The sequence below is a fragment of the Bubalus kerabau genome, chromosome 17 (assembly GCF_029407905.1).
Source record: "Bubalus kerabau isolate K-KA32 ecotype Philippines breed swamp buffalo chromosome 17, PCC_UOA_SB_1v2, whole genome shotgun sequence".
In the NCBI taxonomy this organism is placed as follows: domain Eukaryota; kingdom Metazoa; phylum Chordata; class Mammalia; order Artiodactyla; family Bovidae; genus Bubalus; species Bubalus kerabau.
In genome coordinates this window covers 56,211,049-56,223,818 of record NC_073640.1, presented here as the reverse complement: position 1 = coordinate 56,223,818, position 12,770 = coordinate 56,211,049, and the positions used below count along the sequence as shown (strand labels likewise).

At 60.3% G+C, this 12,770-nt stretch overlaps 1 protein-coding gene across 3 annotated transcripts in view; it reads right to left on the bottom strand.

The window, feature by feature from the left end:
* Positions 1–1,149: 1,149 nt before the first annotated feature.
* The window catches only part of PPP1R37 (protein phosphatase 1 regulatory subunit 37), a 36,411-nt gene continuing 24,790 nt past the window's right edge, over positions 1,150–12,770 (bottom strand). The window contains exons 2-13 of one of the 3 annotated variants that reach the window (XM_055551471.1): positions 8,269–8,366; positions 6,988–7,033; positions 6,608–6,708; positions 6,116–6,235; positions 5,766–5,916; positions 5,518–5,673; positions 4,094–4,206; positions 3,322–3,463; positions 3,069–3,235; positions 2,248–2,968; positions 1,831–1,921; positions 1,154–1,747 (exon numbers count right to left, since the gene is read on the bottom strand). In XM_055551471.1, coding sequence (XP_055407446.1) covers positions 1,839–1,921; positions 2,248–2,968; positions 3,069–3,235; positions 3,322–3,463; positions 4,094–4,206; positions 5,518–5,673; positions 5,766–5,916; positions 6,116–6,235; positions 6,608–6,708; positions 6,988–7,033; positions 8,269–8,366 — 1,898 coding nt within the window. In that variant the 3' untranslated portion in view covers positions 1,154–1,747; positions 1,831–1,838. Of the gene's footprint in view, positions 1,748–1,830; positions 1,922–2,247; positions 2,969–3,068; positions 3,236–3,321; positions 3,464–4,093; positions 4,207–5,517; positions 5,674–5,765; positions 5,917–6,115; positions 6,236–6,607; positions 6,709–6,987; positions 7,034–8,268; positions 8,367–12,770 lie in introns of all 3 variants that reach the window. The other 2 variants (XR_008703806.1, XM_055551472.1) reach the window with 2 other exon arrangements.

The window sequence follows — 12,770 nt, the reverse complement described above, 5'->3', positions numbered from 1 at the left end:
CAGAGGATGACGCTGCCCACAGCCCGGCACCTGGACACTGTGTCGGTGTCTCCCTGGCTGCCAGCGGGGCGGGTGCCACGGGCTGGCGACCAGTGTACATAGCTTCCCCCAGCCCTTTGCCCAAATGAGAGGGAGTCCCAGCTGTGGCCGCCCTAAGGACAGTTAGGACACCGTAGTGGTTGGTGACTCAAGGTGTTCATCCCAGTCGCTCAGGCAACTGGGGCAGAAGACCCCCCAGTTTGCATACGAATGGAAGGGGCTCCTGGTCATCAATGCTGTGACTCTCGTCTTCTCACCGCACCTCTTCCTGACCCGAGCCGGCCTCCCACGCAGCAAAGGAGCAGGTGGCGAAGGCCTTCCCCTGAAGTGCTTCTCACCTTTTCTGAAAGGTGAGACTCAGATTTCCCAGATATAAGTGCCCGACAGCCCTCCAGCCGCACGTCGGTGCCTGTGGGCAGTGACCAGGCAACCGCCGGGCTCCGGGGGCGGGCATCCTCCTCCCGGGATGTCTGGGGCTGACAGGGCTGGGCTGTCCACTCTCCTTGGACCACTTCCTTGGCGGCTCAGGCAGTAAAGAACCTGCCTGCAATGCCAGAGACCCAGATTCAATCCCTGGGTCGGGAAGAATCCCTGGAGAAGGGAATGGCAACCCATTCGGGTATTCTTGCCTGATAAGTCCCATGGACAGAGGAGCCTGCGGGGGCTACAGTCCGTGGGGGTCAGAGAGTCTGACTGGGCAGAGCAATAACCTCTGAACCGGAGCTGGACCTGAAGCTGGGAGGTATTCGGAAAGTATTTCCTTGGAAGAGAGGGGAGTGGAAGCAGGGACGAACTGGCTGTGTCAGACACAGAGGAGCCTGGGATGGCCTCCACACATCCCCGCGGATGCTCCGCAGCCGGGACCTGTGGCGCCCCTGCCCTCCCCTCGCTCTGCCCAGAGCCCCCACAGTGGAGACCCAGGATCAGCGCAAGCAGAGAGCAGGCAAATGGGGAACCCAGCTCTGGTTTATTAGAAAAGGTGTGAACAGAGTTGCACCGACAGGAGCAGCCCCTCCCCCGCCCTCTGCCCACCCCCCTCCACCCCCGCGCCCCCCCACCCCGGGTTGTAGTGCCTCTCAGGGCGCAGCCTCACGTGGCCCGGACAGCAGGGTCTCCAAGCCCCGGATGCTCCCCACCCCAGCTCCCTGAAAGATTTATTGCACTTAAGATAAAGAAAGCTCTGATCCTCGGCTCCCATCTCCCCCCACCCACCCCAGCCCAGGCCCTCACCCTGCCTGGGGCTGCTCCACCAAGTCCAACCACCACCACCACCACCAGCGCTCACCGCCCCTCCCAAGCCGCGCCTCCAGCCTGGCCCCGCACCTGGGGCCTTGGGGGGCCATCCCGCCACCACCTAGGACTCCTGCCCTCGATGGGGCAAGCCTGGCCAAATGGGCCCCTGGGAAGAGGTGCTGGGGCCTCGTGAGCCCGATGACTTTGGAGACTGCATCCATTTCCTCCTCCCTTCCACCCCCAGCCCAGAGTCTTCGAGTGTCGACACATAAATAGAAGTGCTTCAGTCAGGGCGAGGAGGGCCACCCCTGTAGCTCCTGCACCCCGTGTAGTGTTGCTGTGTGGGCGGGTGGGCAGGGGTCCCAGGAAGGCCCCCACCCTCTGGTGTCCCGGGCCTCGGAAGGCTGGGGGTGAGGGTGAGCAGATTCTCATGGCTCTGGCCTCAGCTCTTCGAAGACCGACGGGTAACAGGGAGCTTCGGGAGGAGAGAAAGGGGAGAGCCTGTCAGAGCTGGGGCTCAGCCCCCGGCCCCGGCCCCGGCCCCGGCCCGCACCGCACCTAAAGCGTCACAGTGTCTCCTGCCCAGATTCCTGACTGGCTTCCAGAAGCAGCTCTTCGAGCTCCTTCTCATTCTTGGAGCAGCTCAGCTCTGTGGGGGATCAGGGGAGAAAGGTGGGCAGCCTCCAATCAGCTGGGAGGGCTGGGGGCAGGAGCCCTGCCTGAGCCAGACTCATAAGGGAGCACAGGTCCGGGGGCCACTGAGACCCTCAGACTCCAGTCAGCAGCCCCACCCCCAAGGGGCTCCCAGGGACTCAAGGGAGTAAGGCGGGGACCGAGAACCCAGTCCCACTCGTCCCTGTCAAGGTCCACTTTCTTCAAGGGGAAACTGAGGCACCCCACGGGTGGATGCTCGGCCACGGTCACATGCAGCACCCAGGGGCCCTGCCAGCCACCCAGCCCCAGGGCGCCTCTCACCATGTTCCAGGCCACAGCTTCCCACCTTGGCCTCAGGCCCCGGGGGCGGCTCTGGGGTCAGTGCCAGGGCGAACTCAGGCTTCAGGCCGTTGGGCAATGGTGGCCCCACCTGGGGCGGCTCCAGCGGTGGCTGGGGCTCAGGCGGCCCAGGGTCCGGAGTGCTGGCGGCCTCAGTGGGCGTCGGGAAAGGTGAGGCGGGGGGGGAGGCTGAGGCGGGTGGGGACATGGGACCAGGAGGGGCGGGGGGCACAGGAGGCTCTGCCCTCTCGGGTGGACTCTCCACCCGGGTCACCACAAACACTTTGTGGCCCCAGCCCGGGCTGGACACAGAGATGCGCTGCTCGGCGGGGGAGGAGGGGCAGCCTGGGGGGCTCCTGTCCCCAGGGCCCAGGGAGTCCGTGGGGGGCACCAGGGTGGGGCAGGGGGCCTCAGCCCTCTCCCCATCCGCCTCGTCCCTGCCCTCCCCCTCAGAGTCTGAGTCTGAGTCTGAGTCCGGCCCGGGGCTGGGGCCCGGCGCCCCGTTTTCCCGCGCCTCGGCGGCGGGCTCCTCCCGGGGCTCGCCGTCAGGCTGGGGCTCCGTGACAGTGATCTCGGGCATGGAGGCCGACAGCTGCAGCCGCTGCTGCTTCTCCTCCCGCTCCCGCACCAGCACGAGGTTGCGCTTGCAGCCGTTCTGGATCTCGGCGAGCAGCGCCTTCTGCGTCTCGATGAAGCTCTTCACCTGCGGGCAGAGGAGCGGGCCGGGCTCGGGCTCTGGGTGGCCTGCCCGAGGCGGGTCCCTGGCCTGCCCCCCACCTGCCGGCAGGGAAGAGCCCGCTCACCGCCTCCTTCTTGGGCTCACGGTCGAGGTCCAGGCGCAGCAGGGAGTGGTTCACCTTGAGGGCCAACGACAGCGCCATGAGCCCGCCTGTCTTGATCTCGTTCTCCCGAAGGTCCAGTCTCAGGAGGCGGGGGCTCTCGGCGATGAACTCCGCCACTGCCACCGCGCCTGGGAGGGGGACCGCAGGGGCTGGCCACGGGCCCACACTCGGCTGGCCGCCCCCCGCCCCGGGCCCACCATCCCCCGTGCCCTACCCTCGCACGTGAGCTTGGTGGAGGCCAGGCCGAGGCGCAGCACGCTGCGGTTGCTGATGAGGCCGTTCTTGAGGTTCCTCACGCCCTCGTTCCCGATGGGGTTGTGGCCCAAGTTCAGCGTCTCCAGGCTATGTGTGTGCGGCTGGAGGGGTTGGCGCACAAGAGCCAGGAAAGGCCCAGGGGGCCAGTCAGGAAAGAGGCAGGCTCTCCTTGGCAGTGCCCCCAGTCTGAGCACCAGCGCCTTCCTGCTTTGGGCCGAATCCCTCAGGTACACAGAAATCTCCCAAGTGCCAGCTTCCCCGTCCACTCCCCAGCCCTCCAAGTATCCAGCCACCCCACAGCCCCAGGCCCACTCTCTGACCTCGCCAGCCTCCTGAGGGCTCTGGGCACAGGCCTGGCTGTGGGTAATTCTTAACCTGGGTCTGAGTCCTTGTACCCTGTGGGCTTGCTTTGAATACCACGTGATGAAGAGATTCAAGACTTACTGAAGACTTCCAGGAATGCTAACTTTCTATGCAAAACGCTTTCCCCTGGCACAAGGCACTGTCTTGTACTAGGCTGTGGTGCTGGGTGTGGAGAGGCAATGAAGAAAGGGCTGCCCTCCTCAGAGAAAGAGGGAGCAGGAGCCGGAGCAGAAACCAAGCAGGGCTGGCGGGAGAGGCCAGGTTCCCCAACTGGCAGGATGAGCCAGGACCGCGGAAGAGGAGGAAGAAGGGGGACGGGGGAGGTGCTGGAGGAGCCATGCTGCCCCCTCCCTCTCCAGCCAACTCACCAGCGTCATGCCCAGGAAAGCCATGCCCGTGTGCGTGAGCTGGTTGTTCCACAGCACCAGGGTCGCCAGCCCCTTCCTCTGCTCCTTAAGGCCCTCGCAGATGTAGGCCAGACCTGGGGAGGCCCGTGGGCAAGTCTTGTCCATGGTTGGGGAGTCTCCCCGGGGGACGCTGGCCCAGGAGCCACCTTCGAGTGCTCAGAAAGCCCCACCCCGGCCTGCCCAGCCCCACAGGCTCTGGCCCCACTACCTGGGACCTGGCACACACAGCTTCCCAATCCCAGGGATCATTCGTCCTCTGGGTGAGTAGATGAAGGCCTCCCCCACCTGCCTCAGATCTTCACTCAAATCTCGCCCACTCACAGGACAGTCCTGGCCAGCCTACCCTCAGCAGACAGCTCTGTCCACCATCGTGGCTTTGTTTCTCTTCATGGCATGTCTCACCATCTAACAGACATTATTAATGTATCTTGGCTGTGTCTCTCCTGAGACAGAGACCTCTGCCTCACTCACAGGTGTGAACCAGGAGCCAACAGGCCCTGAATGTGGTACGTGCTCACTGACCATGGCGTCCAGGGCCAGATGCCCTGGAGGAAGGCGCTGGACTTGCTGCCCCATCCTGCACCTCCCTCTCCTGGAACCCTGTCGTCACTGAGGCCAAGGGACTCTGCTCGACAGTGAGCCAGGAGGAAACCCAATTCCTCCCGCTGACAAGGCCCTGTGACTAGTCCCTCTTCACTGCTCACTCAGCTTCGGGCTCACTGGGGCTCTTCCCCCCAGGTATCTAATATCTAAGCTCTTTCCCAGGCTTTCTTGGTGGTTTAAGCAGTAAAACAATCTGCCTGCAATGCAGGAGATGGGGGTTTGATCCCTGGGTCAGGAAGATCCTCTGGAGAAGGGCATGGCAACCCATTCTAGTATTCTTGCCTGAAGAATCCCATGGACAGAGGAGCCTAGCTAGCTATAGTCTATGGGGTCATAAAGAGTAGGACATGACTGAAGTGACTGAGCATGCACGCATAAGCTCCTTCCCACCTCAGGGTCTCTGCATTTGGTATTCTCTGCCTGGATTCTTCCCTAGGCTGTTTAAATGGCTGGCTCCAGCCCAGCCTCCTCATCACCACCCAGAGGTCCCTGCCTGCACACCTTGAACAGCTTCTGGTTGATCCTTTATCCCATTATCAACTATCTGGTCAATACTGCACCTCACCCTGAAGAAACAGTTGAACTGTTCCCTCCTCCCTCATCCCGAGTCAGGGCCAGACCCCGGGGCTCCCACAGCCTGGCCCCATCTGCACCATCACCATGAAGGGAGGGCTGGGACTGTCCTGGCCACCCCTGTGTCAGCAGCACGACGAGCAACTGGCTGGCCGCGCGGTGGGTGCTGGGGGACTGGAGCAGGGGTCAGGTAGGGACCACATACCCACCTGAGTCCAGCACGTGGTTGTTGCGGAGGTCCAGGATCTGCAGGGAGCAGTTGAACTTGAGCAGGTTGCCGAGCTGGGCTGAGTCCTGCAGGCCGTTGAGCTTGTTGTCGGCGAGGTACAGCTCCCGCAGAGTCATGTTCATCTTCAGGGCCGTGGCTGGGGGAGAGGGGGAGGGGGTTGTGACCGGCCAGGCCTGGGGGACCCGGCCAACAGCCCGAGCCCAGCAGCACGCCACCCTGGGGCCTCACCAAGCAGCATGAGGGGCCGCCCCGACAGGCTGGAGCTCTCCAGATGCAGCACCGCTAGGCTGCTGCGGATGCGCAGGGCGCGCGCCACAAAGGGCGCCGAGTGGTCCAGCAGGGGTGTGTTGCGGGCGTCCAGGTACTGCAGGCAGCTTGTCTGCGAGGCAGGTGCGTGAGGGGCGGGGTCAGGCTGGCCCCGCCCTCCCCGCCCTGGGGATGCCCCCCCCCCCCCCCACATCCCAACAGCCTCATGGGCAGCAGGGCCACATGGTTGTACGGCGGGGGACACTGGCTGGTGAAAGGAGGGCTGTGGAACCAGGCCCTATGAAGAGAGGCCGCGGGCCGGAGGTGCCCACCTTGCGCATCATGTGGGCGGCAGCCTGCCAGCCCCGGGTGCCAATGTGCTTGTTGAAGGAGATGTTGAGGTGTGTAGCCGACTCGTAGTACTCGATCATGTCGAAGAGGGCTGAGGCACCCTGGGCAGAGACAGCGGGGCTCGGCCTCAGGTCGCGGCCGCCCGGGGAAGCCAGGAGGCAGGGGCTGAGGCACTAGACTCCCGAAGGCCATATGCCTCTGCTCAGGCCTGCTTCCCCATGTCTCCCCCTTGTTTAGGAAGCCCCCATCCTTGGGGTGAGTCTGTGAGACCGTTTCTCTGGGCCCCATCCAGAGTCCAACCCCACCCGCCACCCGCCCTCTGGGCGCTCTGGCCGTCTCCCTGATCTTGCTCCTCAAGAAGCCCCGCCCAGCCTCTGTCCAAGGGGGTTCCTCTTTTCTGCTATGCCCTCCCCCCAGACATCTAAGGGGCAGAGAGCTCAGGGCGTGGAGATGGGCGGTGGCGGGCCGCTCACATCTTCGTCCAGGTTCGTCTGTTCCAGATCCACGACCTTGAACTGCAGCCTCTTGAAGACCTCTTCCAGGGCCTCGCAGGTCCTGTAGTCAAGCTTCTCACCTGGGACGAGATGGAGCGCTGTGTGTGCATGCGCATCTATGGGCGCATCTCTACGCATGTGCACTCAGGTGTGGGGCGGGGCGCTGGGTGGAAACACGGGCTTCTGGCCAACCCAGGGAGGAAAGACCCCTGCGCCTCCGCACGGCTCGAGGCACCTGTCTCACCTCCGGGGACGCCCACACCTCTCTCTGGCCCAGCTCTGCCTGCCCTCGGCCACCTCCAGGGAGGCCCCAGCTTTGGCCACCACCCAAGGGTCCCCGGCCCCTTCCAGACACACACCTTTCAGATCCAGACAGTCGATGCGGTGTCCGAGGTCCGTGAACTCCTGGGAAAGCAGAGCGGATGGTGGTCAAGGCAGGAAGCCCTTGACCAGGCTGTGAGGCTGTCTGTCCCTAACAGTGGGGCAGCCAGGGCTCTGAAACAAGCAGTCCTGGAACATTCTGGAATGACCCGTCCAGAGGGAAGGCGCTGAGGCAGTGCTTTACTAACACGACCAGGGTGGACGGGCGACAGGGAAGGCAGCTGCGAGTGACAACTAGGGGCGCGCAGGCCAGAGGCACAGCAAGGCCGTGTGTGTGTGTGTGTGTGTGAGTCACTCAGTCGTGTCCAACTCTTTGTGACCCCATAGACTGCAGCCTGCCAGGCTCCTCTGTCCATGGAGATTCTCCAGGAAAGAATACTCCAGTGGGTTGCCATTCCCTTCTCCAGGGGATCTTCCAGACCCAGGGATCGAACCTGAGTCTCCCACACTGCAGGTAGATTCCTTATGGGCTGAACCACCAGAGAAGCTCCACAGCAAGGCCTTGCTACTGCTAAGTTGCTTCAGTCGTGTCCCACTCTGTGCAGCCCCAGAGACGGCAGCCCACCAGGCTCCCCTGTCCCTGGGATTCTCCAGGCAAGAACACTGGAGTGGGCTGCCATTTCCTTCTCCAATGCATGAAAGTGAAAAGTGGAAGTGAAGTTGCCCAGTCGTGTCCGACTCCTAGCGACCCCATGGACTGGCCTTAGTCATACAAAAAACAGAACCTGCCCACGTGTCTACACACCTCTGGACAGTGACTCCTCCATTTATAAAAAGCACAGAAAGCCTAGAGGGCAAAAACCCCAAGCTGCCACCAGGGGGCACTCCTGGGAATGGGACTTGGGCAAGAATTGAGAAACGGCTTGCTTTTCGTATCTGCAGTATTTGAACTTTTTTTAAAAGAAAAAATATACATTATTTTTGTCATTCACACTTCTAACTTTCATATACATGGCTTTTCCCCTGAGGAAGAGAACTTATTTGGGGAGCGGATGATTCTTGACGAATAAGTTCCTACTTTATATAATTCTGTACTGTTTAAATATTCATGAAGAGCCTGACTGGTTTTACCACTTAAAAGAGGATTTTCAAAGACATATTTACACTAGTCCTTGGCTGGCCGGCTAGGCTGGGGAGGGGGAGTGTTTTGTGTGCCCTCTCTTGCTTGGGGCAGACACCACGGGCCCAGAGGTGCTGGAGGGCACAGGGAGGGCAGCTTCACCCCAGGGACCACCCCCACCCCCAGTCACCTGGCATACCTGGAGCTGCCTGAGGAGTTTGGGTATCTGTCTGCAGTTCAGCTTCTGGCAAGCCTGCTTGTAGGCGCCAATAATCTCGTCCACGGTCACATTCTGGGCTGCAGGCAAAGACCCAGGCAGGTGACTCTCCACACCCTGGGCCTCACTCACCCATTCCTACCACTGGCCTCTGCCACCCCTCCTCTCTCAACCTCCTTCCAACAACCCACTGAGTTCAGTCCTGCTGTTGAGGCCCCTTGCTGTGACTGCTACTCTGGGGACATGTCTCCCGGCACCCCCAAACCAAGTTACCCCATCCTCCCACACCTCCCCAGAGCTCCTCAAACACCTTCACATAAACGTCATACAACTAATACCACGCCATTTTGCTACCCGTCAGCTACTTCCTCCACTACACTGGGAGCCCCTTCAGGCAGGACTGGGGGGGCTCTCTTGGTCACCCCCAGGGTCCCCAACACCACCCAGCACAGGGCCAGACCCAGAGCAGATGTCTGATTTGTGGTTTCCTTTGAATGAGAGAATGAGGCCACACTCCGACCTTATGAGGATGTTGAGCTCAGACAGGTGAAGCACTTTGCCCAGGGTCACACAGCTGGTGAGTGATGGAGCCGGAACTCAGCCCTTAACGGCGATGCCACACGGCCTCTCAGATTCCTCACTCCTGAAACTCCCTCAGCACTGAACGGGGCTTCCTGTGCCCCAGGGACACGGCAGCAGTCGGAGTCCCTGATACGGCCCTGGCACCCCAAAGAGGCGGGCAGTGGTTCCCCAAATGAACGAGGGGTGCAGCCCATACCCAACCTGCACAGACTTGTCCTTGGGAAGGCCTGCCACCACGCGGAAGGTAGGGCTAGCCTTTCTGTCTGCACAGATTTGCCTTTTCTGGACATTTCATACAAATGGTGGTAAACAGTGTGTGGCCTCTGGTGGCCCGCTTCTTTCTGAAATGGAACAGTTTTGAGTTTCGGCCCCTTTGTAGTACGGTGTAGTAACTGTCCAAGTATGCATTTTGTTTAGCCAGGTGAAAAGAGCAGTTTTTGGCTGTCAGGCCCTGGATTTTGCTCAGGGGCAGCAAGGAGTGCAGGAAGGAAGGGCTCTAAGCCAGGGAGGCACAGGGTCAGGCCTGGGTGCAGGGAGCCAGCAGTGTGGAGCGGACACGGGGGCTGCAGGGTGGGCAGGGGATGGGCCTGCGGGAGCCCCTGCGGAGCTTCTGGGCAGGCATTTCCAGGGGACGCTCCCTCCGGCCATCACTCTGGCCAGGAGCCCAACACCCTGACCCTATCAAACAGCACCATGACTTCTTGGGGACGAAACCAAGGTCCAGGGAAGGAAAGCGGCCTCCCCGGGGCCAGGCAGCTGGTCCAGGCAGAGCAGAATACCTACTCCAGAACTCTCTCTGTTTTGTTAGGTAGGGATGCTGGAGGAAAGAAGCCCACAGAGGCCCTGGGCTCCCCAGAGCTCAGGCTCCATCCTAGACCCCTCGCTTCTTTCTTGGGTGGAAGTGGGCAGCATGGAGCCTGAGAGAAGCTAGCTGTAGGTGACCAGCAGCCTCCCCCATGTCAGCTGCCCCCGCTGCCATGCCATCACGTGCCTGGTGGCTCCCAGCTCTGGGGGAGAGGGGACTGGCACTGGCCTGTCCTCAGGGAATCCGCCAAGCAGGGGGCCACTGACCCCCCCAGGGGGTCCATGAACTTGAGAAAAATTGCCTCTTTAGTTTCACTAGCTGAATTGTGACGTAATTTAGCATTTCCTTCTTAGTAATGTAAGAGGCAAAAAAGAGAGAAAAGAAACACTCTTTAGCAGACCCTAACACTCTGTCATCAATAGAAACGGCAGATGTTTTCACATCACATAACAGTTACTGCAGATCCTGAATGCTCATCACTGCTTTGGGAGTCGTCAGAGCTGCCGCTATATCCTGTTATCTCATGTGTCAATGAGGATGAGTATAAACACTAGGTAATGATTTTAAAGGTATTTAATAAACTGTACTTTAACTAGTACCCTTTATAAATCACGTTTTTTGCCTTTAAGAATTGCTGCTCCACGGGGCTTCCCAAGTGGCCCTAGTGGTAAAGAACCTGCCTACCAATGCAGGAGATATCTAGAGTCGGGAGTTCGATCCTTTGGTCAGGAAGATCCCCTGGAGGAGGGCACGGCAACCCACTCCAGGATTAAAAAAAAAAAAAAAAAATCGTCACTCCAAGAAAGCATACACAGGCTTTACCAGATGGCCAAAAGGCAAAAACTGCTCCCTGGGATCTACTCCCTTCAATAATGGCCCCCAGGCCAAGGTGGGGTTGGTTTGGTCACCTCAGATGGGGATAAAGTAGGGACAGGGTACACAGGGGGTTGTTAACTAGCAGTTCTCAGTACCCTAGACAGTCTACAGGAAATATAAGCCCTTAGCAACCTCTCAAATTGCACTTGGTCCTTTAGGTGTCCAGCTCCAACACCACTTCCTCCAGGAAGCCCTCCCAGACTGCCTAGGACTTCTGGCTCCTGATGTCCCCTGAAAGCCTACCCACTGGGTTGGTCTTTGTTCTCAGAGGCCTCCTGGTGAGTCTGAGGGCCAGGATCTCTGACCTTGCCACCTCCACACCAGCCACAGGTACCATCCAGCCACTCCTCCAGCGAGGCGCCCGCGGGGTTTCGATGCCGGTACAGCCTCACACAAGGTCACTGCCAGGGCTGGGGGAGGCAGCACCTGCCCACTTGTGTGCAGCAGGGGAATCCGAGAGCAGGGGCAGGAGAGACAGACAGGCTCGGAGACCTGAGGCCCAAGGCCCAGAGCAGCTGCAGACAAGAATGACATCTGCGGGCTTCCCTGGTGGCTCAGTGGTGAACAATCTACCTGCCAACGCAGGAGACGCGGGTTCGATCCCTGATCCGGGAAGATTCCACATGCTATGGAGAAACTAAGACTGTGAGCCACAACTACTGAGCTTGTGCCCTAGAGCCCGGGCGCCCCGACTACTGAAGCCCATGCACCTACAGTCCCTGCTCCGTCATACGGGAAGACGCGGATGGCAACGAGAAGCCCACACGCCACAACCAGAGCACGCCCCACTCACCGCAATCGGAGAAAAGCCTGTGCGCAGAAGCGAAGACCCAGCTCAGCCCAAAACGGGCAAATACAATAAAATTACTTTTCAAAAAGAATGATAATTGCATCTGGTCATTTTCCTCTGATGCTGAGACACACACTCCAGGTGGGGGCAGCAGTGGGCTGAAACACTGAGAGGAACGGAAGCGGGGTTCGGCCTGAAGGCCCCCCAGCCCCGCCTGGCTTTTCTCAGCAGCACCGCCAGCCATGTCCCCGGGCCTGGTTGGTCACCAGTGGGCACGTGTGAGTGTCAGGCGGATTGGGAAGGACCCTGAGGTCATCAGTATGTATGCGTATTTCATGCATTTATAAGAAAAAGGAACTATTAAATCAAAACCAGCATTTTGCATAGATTATCAGTGGAAATAAATGAGAAGAAACACATTCAAATTTTTTTAATGAACCAGTGAAAAAAAACAAACGCGGTAAGGAAATGGCAGTACAGGTGGTTCGGAGAAATTACATAGAGCGTTTACGCAGCACTTCCGCTGTGCCAGGGGCCACCCAAGCACTTTACAGGCTGGGGGGCTGGCCCGGGCGCCGGCTCAGGACCAGCCCCCACACACTTGCTCATCTGTGATGCTGTGATGAAATCATCAAGGCCCCACCTTGGGTCATCCGCCCTCGACTTGTCCAGCCTTAACTGAACCACAAGGCCGCTGCGAGTCAAAGGGCCCGGGCCTCCAGCTGCAGCCAGGCACCCAGCCGAGCAAGCGGCCCCGGCGAGCTGGGGTGAGGAGGACAGCTCACACGGTGAGGTCACTGGCCACCACGGCTGGGCCAGGCTGGGAGGCCCGAGTCGGAGCCCTGCCCCCAGGTTCCGAGGGCATGGCTGCAAACTGGTGAGGGCCCAGCTCCAGCCTGAAGTTGGGGGGCCTGGGGCCTGGCTGCCCCCTGCCCCCGTGAGCTCAGGAAGGCCCTGCCTGGACGCGGTTCACTGGAGACGTGGGGTCTCGCAGCGTGGTTGAGCACGGGCTCCAGAGCCAGAGTGCCTGGGGCCAAGTCCTGGCTCCCAACTTAAACCCTGTGACTCTGAGCAAAACGACGTAATGTCTGCACCTCAACCACCCGACCCTGAAAACAGGGCCGAGCGGGACTCCTCCCAGGGTGAGTGTGGTGACTGAGTCAGCACAGTGCACCCCTCAGACCAGGGCCGAGCTCACGCTCCGGAGTGCTCCTCGAAGCCGGCTGGCCATCACTGCCGTGTTTTATCCCCACACTGGAAGGCGGGGACCCAGAAGAGAACAAAGCACCTGCTGAGTGACGGAATGGTTGGTGAGGCGTATGCGAGGGGGACATGCCTGTGAGTGTGTGTTTCCAGCTCCCAAAGCCACGGCTGCCAAGGTTTGATTTGAGCAGGGGCTGGTGTAAGCAGCCGGCACAGAGGAGGGGCAGT